The sequence below is a fragment of the Columba livia genome, chromosome 5 (genome assembly GCF_036013475.1).
Source record: "Columba livia isolate bColLiv1 breed racing homer chromosome 5, bColLiv1.pat.W.v2, whole genome shotgun sequence".
Taxonomy (NCBI): domain Eukaryota; kingdom Metazoa; phylum Chordata; class Aves; order Columbiformes; family Columbidae; genus Columba; species Columba livia.
Genome location: NC_088606.1, coordinates 34,241,314 through 34,251,740, shown reverse-complemented (window position 1 = coordinate 34,251,740; position 10,427 = coordinate 34,241,314). Strand labels below are relative to the sequence as shown.

The window sequence follows — 10,427 nt, the reverse complement described above, 5'->3', positions numbered from 1 at the left end:
TCCAGAGTACATTCTGCTTACTTTAGAGTTAAAATTGGGTGTCTAACCTTTATCCTTTTCCACTAGCAAACTCAAAAATCAAATGTAGGTGGGAGGCAGATACTAAGCTCAAGACAGATCATTAACTTATTGTTGAACAGTGTTTATTACCAGTGATGTGTGAATTGGTAAGAAATCAACTCATCTTCTCCCTTTCTAGGAAAAACATTAGGTTTGAGACCCAAATAAATGAATAAGTCATCTTCACTTACGCTTCAGTTATTTTAAACCCAATTTACTTCATTTACAATATAAACTGTGCTGTCATATTTTGAAAAGCTACTTTCTGGCAGAGACCTAGACTTTTTCTTCTTTTGAAAATATACCCTAGCAGCAAAGCTAAAGACTTTGGCTCTGTCTGCAAGTGATTTTTTTGATAAAAGAAAGGCTGACACTACAAAAAAAAAAAAAAGACGACAGTGAGGTGGACTGCGCAGAGGTTCTCTGTGATATGTGGATTGCCTTCCTTGTTTCAAGGGTAGAAAGATGAGAAGCCATTCATCTTTGTCTTTCAAGCAAGTCGGACACAGAGACAGGAGTTTAACCTGAGGTAAATCTAAGCAGGTAAATGGATCAATTTACATCAGCTATAGAACCAGGTCTACTGTCATTTTCACCCTAAAACATATCAATGTGCATGGATAGTGGTAATTCATTTTACCAATATTTTTAGTAGTTCTAAAGTTCTAAATTCAGTTTTAAAGACATAAAAATTTTTCTAAATGGTTTTATGCAAATACAACAAATTTAAAACCACAGATAATATAAAGTTTTTAAATTAATGCTCTGCATTGAAGTGCATCTTCTGAAAACAACAGGCTATTTAGAGAAATACATCTTGTACTCAGTGGACAGCCCTGAAGCCTGCTGTAGTAGTTTATCACAGAGATTCCCTGACTTTACACATTCTCTAAGGTATAATACTGATGCATTAGGTTAACTCTTCATTTCACCAGTATGATTTTGATTCTTATTAGCTCTCTAGGTTTTACAGATGCTATAAAGTATTCCGATAGTTACCCTCTTTCTTCTTTTTGGACCACCATTAATCTTCTCAAAGAGTAAATTCTTGCTCTAGAAGAGGAAAAAAAAATGCAGCCATCAAATTCATTACACTCTTCTTTTGAAACACTACTTTTGCTATTAAAAATTAGCAAGTTTAGAGGGGTGTGTGGTTTTATGGGAAAGATAAACCACAAATGAATACTTGGATATTCCTGCTAACATTTTACAGTTCTTCAGCAGCAGTTGCAATCTTATCAACAATTAAAAAGCCTGTCATTTTCCACTGTGTTGCATTATATTATCATCCATGTTTAGGCAATAAGTGCTTCAAGTACATGCTGGTAGAATGATATAAATTGGATGTTCCCCTCCATGTGTTAAATCATATAAGTACATATACATTAAAAAAAAAAAAAAGAAAGAAAAATAAGAGTGGGAGGGAGATGAAGCAGGAATCCTGTCTCTGGTACATCTTTCTATACATTTTAGGTGACACAAGAACAGGAGCAAAAAAAAAAAAAATATTTGCTTTACAAGGCATTTTCTAATTCCTTTTTAAAACGGCTATCGGCGTCATTCCTACTGTTTTGTTGTCTTTGCTCATTCCCTTCCAGATATCAACACTTCCCAGTGCAAAGTTCTGCTGAAAGGAATTCAGCGCCAACTCTTCCTTTGTTTAAGTAGTGTCCTCAATAAAGTTTCTAAAAACCATTTGGTCTATAACATTTTTAATGGTGAACCTTTTAAAAACTGCCAAAAACATCTTGGCAGAAGAGAAAGTTATGATGAGGAAAAAATAAAGAAAAAAAAGGGGAAAAAAAAAGCGCAAACCCAAAACACAACACAAAACCATAGTTTACATAAGTGCATCCACATATTGTTGTATTTCATACAAGTAGTGGATTCTAATAAAGTCTGGAATAACACACACATGCTCAACACATTTTGTTTCAATTGTGTATTATGAAGAAAAACAAAACCAAATCCTAACCTGAAAATGGAAGGAGAGAAGAATCACATGTATAAAAGCAGAACGCTGTATAAACAAGGCCATTAATTCTGCTATAAACAACTGACCTAACATTGATTATATAAATAGAAAGTGTAATTCTAGTGCAAGACAAATTCACCAAACACTTCTACCCTCTCTGCAGCCTTGATATGAGAAAAAACAAACATTTTCAAGTGTTACAATGAAATCTGCCAAAATTGTCTGTTTTGTACTTCTCATGTTCATTAAACCCCAAATTCACAAGGCCTATCTCTTGCCCAACCTCAGTTATTTTGTCTGAGCTGTGCCAAAAGGGAACAGAGATGAAGTTGGCCAAGGGAGACATTCTTGGCTAGTCATTTATGCAAACTCACTTCAGGAAAACTTAAATTTAACATTTTAAAGAAACCCACGGATGCGTAAACTATTCTCTTTAGGAAACAAACCACCACTGAAATCTCTCTCCATAAACTATTTGACCTTATCCTTCTCATGAGAGGAAAAATAGTGTTTCTGAAATACAAAGAATTTTTATTAATATAAAATATAAAAAAAATAAGAAATATTTTATTTACTGGGGCTAACATTTCTGTCACTCAGGAGAATTCCATACAATTGAAATGTTCCTGCCCAGGAAGATTGCCTTTTGTTTAGTCTGTTTGGGAAAGTTTTAGGACCATAACTACTACTTAAGCATTATGTGGACTACAAAGCCAGTGAAGTTACGGAGCATGAGCTGAGAGTGTGCTTGTATGGTAACAGCCGTCCTGAAAATATGTTCCACTGCATAAGGTCCTGAGCTCATCAGCCACCCAAATTCGCCTGTGAAGCACTCACCATTCTCATTCCTCACCTAGGAACTGTTAGGAATGACGTCACAGAGTTTCTCTAGTTAAAGATACCCATCATATGGAGACATGCTGCACATGAATTGTTACTTTCCCCTTACTCCTGGAGCTTCCTTCGCACCCTCCTGGCTTCTTGGATTAGGGTACTACAGGTTGGTATTTGGGTGGAAAAACCTTAGAAGTTAAAATGCTTACAACCAAATAACTAATGCCAGAGAGATTAACCCTTAAATATTTCAGGCTTCACTGAAGCTTCTTTAAGCCAGTAATAATCAGCAGCTCTGTAATCTGGACTGGCACAATTATCAAACAAACCTGAAAAGGAAAATTGCATTAGCAAGGTTGCATCCTTTCAGGAGGGCTTCTTTTTCCAGTCAATTTACAGTCTTACCAGGAATACTGAGCATGACAATTTCTATTACACCAAGCATACTACACCAAATCAAACTATCTGTACTGTCTGAAATTGGAGAGACCAGACCTACCATAACTCATCCTAATAATCACCATTTCCACCCAGATATTTAATGTAATAACATCAGTTGGTAAAGAAAGAAGCACTTAAAGTTGCTCACTATAATTGGAGTTGGAATAAAATAAAATCTGAGTCACTAGTTTCAGGTTTCCATTAAAATTAAGAAGCCAGAGATGGTAACTTCTTTAACAAGGAGTTCAAATTTGTTGAATATTTTTGTTCTTGCTTCCCGTTTTCCTTTTTTCCTACTATCTTGGATCCCTGCACTATAGCTGATAAGCAAAACTGGCAGTATTTGTACCCTTAAAGTGAAAAGTTATCCATTGCTTCAGTAAAAAGAACTGCTGCTGAAAAACAGAGTTGCTTTTCATTTTCTATTTGTACTGACACTGGTGTCAGGAAACACAGCTGAACTTCCCTTCTCTTTTTAACCCCTACACATGATAGTGGTTAACACTTTGGGTTTCAATAAATAACAGCTTATATATAAGTGGGTTTTAGATTTGTATTGTAAATTGTGTACTGTAAACTATCTTTGTGCAAGTATTTCTGGATGCCAAGAGTACTTCTTCAGACCATCTGAAGAGTCAAGTTGCAAGATGCAGAAAAAGCAGGCTCAAATGGAAAGTAACTGTCTCCTGCAAGGAAGAGTCTGAAATGAGGGGGGAAAACAAACCAGCCAACCAGAAATCACAGAAATCTTAGAAACTGCAGTTGCACATTAGGGTGGAAACCCCCAATAGTCCCTCATGTCCCTATTCCAACTGTTCCTTCTACATTTTCCACATGAGGAGAAAAACAGTGTCTCCAGTGCTGGGGAAGAGAGTACAATCTGTGTATCTTACCCTATAAAGAGAGTTTGTTCCTGAGACTTCCCACAGGTTGGCATAGTGATATATGGAGAGTTGTCCCAAAGACAGGAAAATTCTTCCTCTTTTTTCCCTCTCCTAATCCAGCATACATTCATCATGATTTATATATTTGTATCTTCATATTTATTAGCAGTATTTTCAAATAATGTTTAGGACTTAGATGGAATCATACACTATGCTGTAGCAGATAGCTTCTAGGCTTGTTTTCCCCGTATAAAAGTGCTATTCACAGGGTACTGCAGAGGCCCCACAGCTTTGCAAGCATGAGCGTCTGTCACCAAAACAAACCATCCAACCTGTTTCTTTCTCATTATTCATGAACAAGCAGGTCCTTTTTTTTTTTTTTTTTTTCCCTGACCTGCTAATGCAATTTGGGTTTTACTGTGGTTACGCTAAGGAATGCGTGCTGGCTCCTTGAAAGGACAAGTCAGTGGGAACTGTGACGCTGCCTCCGTGGCAGGAGGAGGCCGGGGAGAAGCTCCTCCGAGAGCCGCCAGCACAGGCCAGCTCGCCTGGCTCCAGGAGACACACTGGCTCCGAGGGCTTCAGACAGTGGTGACAGCCCAGCGCCTTCCCAGCACGCAGGAGCTGGTGGAAACGCAGTCTGTAAATACACAGCGGCTGCAGGCCTTGGGGCATTTGGTCCTGGGCTCTTCCACAGGAGGAGCAGGAAGGGGCTGCAGGCGGGCAGAGGGGATTCGGGTGGCTGGGGGCAGCGGGAGAATGAGGACACACACACAACCGGTGGGCAGCCCACAGACGGCTCTGTCAGTCATTTATGACCTAATCCAGATGACAGTAAGTGACCTAGAAGACCTCATCTACTTTATCTCTCCTTTACGAAGTCTCAAACAACTAATTTTTAGAGTGCTTTCTGCCCTTATTTTTCCAGAGAGATAAAAATAACAAAACCAGCCATAAAACCAGATACTGCTGTTATTTATCTTTTTAATGTGTGGTAATATACAATGGGGAGGCAATCGGGGTAATTCTTCTGGATCTCGACAGAACATTTGCTCATGCACATTACCAGCTGTTTCATCTCTAATTAAAAAGATCTGGAGTTGGCTACGCTGCAGCTAGATATGATTCCTGTTTAGTACCTAACAGTCTGGTTTAATCCTGCATGAGCAGCTTTTTCCCCTGAATTAGTAGTGATGGATGGAGAAATGAAAAAAGGAGAGTATTCACTAATGATTACCTACCATTTGTTAAATATATATGTTGCTGATGACAACTCAGTATGTATGCTTGATTCTGAGTTATTGCTAGAGGCCAAAGATTTACAGAAGTGCTTTTGTAGTCTTCAAAATGGTATTATGAAAGTAAATTACTTATGAATAATAAGAAAACTAACAGCATTATCTGGCATAAATAAGAAAGTTCACCATCTGGTGTTTTTAAAATAAAAACCTTTGATGGTAATTACTTAGAATGCAACAAGAGTTTCCAAAATTTTGATTTTTGGCATGATTCTCTCTAGAAATTTAGCACTCACATAAGTAATTAAGACTATAAATCTTACACTGGTCTGATTATGAACGATGAATCATTGTCTCAGAATTACAGCAGGAGAAGAGGCTGCCAAACAAGTCTATTTATCGATATATGCTTACAGAGCATTGGTTTAGGGTGATCTTAAGCAAAGTGTCATAACAATATAAAATGAGATTTCATTATTTGCTCTAGATGCATAAATTACAATCATTGTTTTTGTTTTCCTGGCGCCTGAAGATGGATTTGGGATTGGACATTTAACTGATGTAATCTAAGATTAAGAAGCAGAGCTCTCTTTGGAGCCTGCAGAAATAGTCTAGCTGGAGTTAAAGTCCTTGCGTGCTCAGAGCAACTTAGTCCTTAGTGTAGCTCACTGTATTTATTACATGCAATGTGTAAAAGAGGCTTCCAATATAATGTAGTGCACAACCTGAATAGAAGAAGGAGCATCAAGTCCTCCAAAACCCTTAAGCCAGAGAGGATCCCTTAGAGTAAGTTGTCTGGACTTAGATTTTTTTTTTTATTATTATTATTATTGATTTTTTTAAGGTGTTAAGGCACTACTGCAGCACTGCTGCACTCTCTCTCTCTATATATACATATATTTTAGCATATAAGCAGCCAAACAGTGAATAGTCACTGAACCTGGGAAATCTTTCAAATTAGGGTCCTGTTATTTTTTGAAATCTTGTGCTAAAATCTGCACTAATTCTGGTTATATGTTCACTGTACTTTGAAATGTGGTTTGTTGCATTTATCAAGCACATACATAGCTGTCATGCTTTGGGACAGGTAATAAGATGAGGATTTCTAATTTCTGTTTTTATGAGCTTTTCATCAATCACAGGTATTATTTCAATATTTTTAAGAGCAAGTTCACTTTCTTGAGTAGTTTCCCTTAAGATGAATAAGCATATTATTCTCCTTGTGGTTTCATAGTATCCCTCACAATAGACAATGCACAGCTTCACATGCAACAAAAATAAGCGAGAAGCATGTACTCACCCACTTGCCCATGTTGGGATAGTCATGCTCTGGATCAAACAGGTGTTGGTGCAGCTGATATTCCTTGCTGAACTCTGCTGTGTCTGGGGTGTTTTCTAGACACCCATCATCAACTGCAAAAGCATGTTAGAAAGCACTGAGTGCTTAGTAGCTATGAAACACACAATATGTACCACATTAACTGGCAAACTTCTCAAATCCAATCAAAAAACAACAACAATAAACATTTAAAGAACAGTGTGGCTGGAAAAATATCTGGTGGGTTTTTTTTGTTTTTTCATTTAGTGATTGAGTTTGATTTTACATAGAACTGCATGTTATTCTGGTTCAGAAGGGATCCTCTTTCCATTTTTAAATGCCCAAAGGAAGTTGTAGAAATTGTTTCAGCAGTACTTTTGAAGCTCATATTAAAATGATGCTAAGAGGAAGGACAGAATTTCCTTCACTGAGCAGCTTCCCATTGAACTCCATTTCTGGTTTACTACTCTGTTCAAAATGGCTGAAAATCATTTACGCATCATAAGATCTCATAAAAACGCAATGCGGTAGAAGTCTGATGCTGAAGACATTTCTGCAGATTGGTAACTAATCTGATGGACCCAGAAACCTCCTTTAATCACAATGTATGGTTTTGAAGACAGTGTCACATCAAGGATAATACCCTTTTAAAAAACAGCTCATGGAGTTTTTACCAAAATAAATTATCTTTAGATTAAACAAAGATTCAGCAACTTAAGGCCAGAGCAGCTCTTTGGATAATCTACTCCTGGAGCTCCCTCTGCTTTGTCAGAGCAGGGGAAGCTTACAGTCCAAGCTCTTCTCAGACATACCCAAGTAGATCCTGTCACCCAGGGCATGATGCTGGGCATCCAAGCAGCTACATCTGCAAGAACACAGGAACCACAGAGGACACACCTGTGGACTTTGCCTTCTGCCCTTGTGCAACCATCAGGTAAAAAGATTTGTCTTTTTCCCTTAGATGTCAGAAACAGTAAAGACTTGACATAAAAATTAGTTGATTCAATGACCTGGGGAGGTTATTCTCAGTCCAACAGATCATGCTTTCTCTCTTTTCTCCTTAGAATGGGGGAAAGAAAATGAAGTGGCCAATAGGAAACAAAGGAAACTAACCACGCTGGCTAAGTAACTCAGAAAGCATTGAAGTTAACTACAAGCACTTAAAAATTACTTCAGTCTCATGAGGAACAGACTCATCTCAAGAGAGAAGCAGGTGACAACAGAAATGTGGTAGACCTTCTCGCAGCACCTGTGTCTTTTGGTAGAAAACACAAAGGGCAGCTGGACATGTGTGTGCCCTCTGCAACTGCTGTTCCAAAAGTCTTCAAGCTCAAGTACTTCAGGCTTATGTATTCCCTCTGTGGAATGTGCATATGTAGACAGTGACTGGAAAAATTGTTTTCCATTAAGTAAATCCACAGACCTGATTGAGGAAGGCCTCCAGTAATTTGTATGCATAATACAGTCACCACTTGAATTTCCATTTAAGGCTCTGAAAAACATTTTACTCTAATCCTAGTAGATACTATCTTCACTAACAGCGTACCTATGACAGGGCCATTTGTCTGAGCAGGAAACACTTCCCTAAAATTTCTCCCTGTGTTCAGATCTGACTGTATTAGCTTAGCTAACAAATTTTATTTCGCCTAAGAAAGAAAAATTAAAGGGATTTCTCAAAGGCATTTCTCTGGATGCCAGGTTTTTAACTCATTTATCTAATCACTAACAGAAGTCTAATAGGCAAGCATAGAAGATAGACAATCTGTGTGTGTGCTTTTGTGTGTGAGAAAACCTTAAACCCATCATTTCCAACCTGTCAGGCAACAGCTATATTGAACAAAACGTAAGATTAGGTGTTATTTCAGAAAAGCTGCAGGCTACAATGGAAAACAGTAAGGGAGGACTATTCAAAATGTTGTCATATTTTTGAATGAAATGTAAAAACACTGTTTGCAAAATTTTCATGACAAATATTTATTTTTTGATCAATTCTAAGATAGACCATTTCATTAAGAAATACAGACAACTGGTTTGCATTACCCAAATAACATAAAAGAAGACTAAACAGAAAAGACTTCAAAAGAATCTCTTAGCTCACAAATAAAAAATGAGAGAAAAATAGAGTGCTCATTCCCAGTTCCAGCTCTCAAGGTAGCCAGTGGGTGTTTTACTACTACTTTCCATACTGGAAGTCATTCCTTGGCTCAAGTAAGAGGGAAAAGATCGATTCCCTTAGAGTACATCTATATCATACACACGCAGAGCTGCTTTACCCATCCTTCAGCACCGGCCACCCGCATGGTTTGGTACACGTGCAGCCAACAAACTGAAGGGGGTACCGGGGGTCTCAGGCACCCTATGGCTCTGGCACCCCAAGGCTGCATGGCTCCTCTGGCAGAGAGAGCCTGCATGCAGCGTGTTGGGGTATGTCCATGTACTTCTCCATTTCTTGGCACAGATGCACCCTCAGTGAGCTATAAAGCCACATGGACTGGAGCCAAGGTATCTTAAATATTGACTCATGGTCTGAGTTGGAGATCAGGGCAGACAGTTTCATTCTTCTTGGCACAATGAAAGTCTCTAAAAGAAGGGTAAATCTCATCTGTACAGAACGATAACTTCTTTTCAGGGGCCAGCCTAAAAATGAACTCCCTCAGGAACAAGACGCTACCATAAATCTCAGTATCTTCTACTCCAAGGTCAAGATTATTTCTTCCCCCTGACCTTCTCTAGCAGTCACATAGCAATAGAGAAGGCACACACATTAAAAAAAAAAAAAAAAAAAAAAAAAATCAAAGTCATCTAAAACACCTGATCGCTCAACAGTTCTGCTCCTGCAGTAGAGAACAAAAGAAAACAGCCACTGCTGATCACGTGTCATATTGCCTGAAAGACGTACAGTGAAGACAGCGGTGCGAAGGCTACAGCAGCATTACCTGTTTTTCCAATAGGGCAGGGATTTGGAGGGTCAGGATATCCTTGATCTTCACTGAAATCCTTTGGTACGTTATCTCCTGTCAGCTCAGCCACAATGTTTGGGATATTGCCATAAGGACCCAAGTGCTGGAGACCCTCATGCGCACCACCTAGCAAAGATGATTTACACATACTGTCTTTTCACACAATTAAAACTGTAAGTTCTTTAGTTGCCTCAAGTAATGCAGACTTAGATTTAAAATACATATATAATTGTTATGAAGACAGATCCAAGTTTAGATTTCAAACATCTTTTTTTAGAAACATAAACCTGTGTCCTAAATCAGATAACTTAGGTAATGAAAAATGAAACTAGGAAACAAAATCAGCCACTTATTATTAATCTTAGTGTTGCTTTTTCCTTAACTATGTAGGTTAAAGGTAAGAAAGTAAAAAGAAACATAAGGCAGCAATGGAACTTAATACATTTACTGCCCAATCATCTTCAGTCACTGATACTGTTCATTGTGGCAAATAGTAATTGAAGATACGGCAAGATAGCATCATGGCAAGAAGACAAAGTTAATGACACTGTAGAAAGAAATAAGACTATTTGCACAGCCTAGAAATACGTTAATAAATTAAGTCACATGAGGGGACCCAAGATGTTATAGCAAGTTTGTTTCTATACAGCTAGCAAAATTATTTTTAAATCAAACCATTTCTTCAATGCAAATGTGAGTTTCCTGCAGTAATGGTGA

The 10,427-nt window shown here is 38.0% G+C and overlaps 1 protein-coding gene across 10 annotated transcripts in view; it reads right to left on the bottom strand.

Moving 5' to 3' along the window:
* Positions 1-10,427, bottom strand: part of SCG5 (secretogranin V) — a 30,834-nt gene that overhangs the window by 4,668 nt on the left and 15,739 nt on the right. For all 10 annotated transcript variants that reach the window (XM_065064228.1, XM_065064231.1, XM_021287365.2 and 7 more), the window contains 3 exons: positions 9,687-9,836; positions 6,733-6,845; positions 1,060-1,113 (listed from right to left, as the gene is read on the bottom strand). In XM_065064228.1, the coding sequence (XP_064920300.1) occupies positions 1,060-1,113; positions 6,733-6,845; positions 9,687-9,836 (317 nt within the window). The remainder of the gene's footprint in view (positions 1-1,059; positions 1,114-6,732; positions 6,846-9,686; positions 9,837-10,427) is intronic.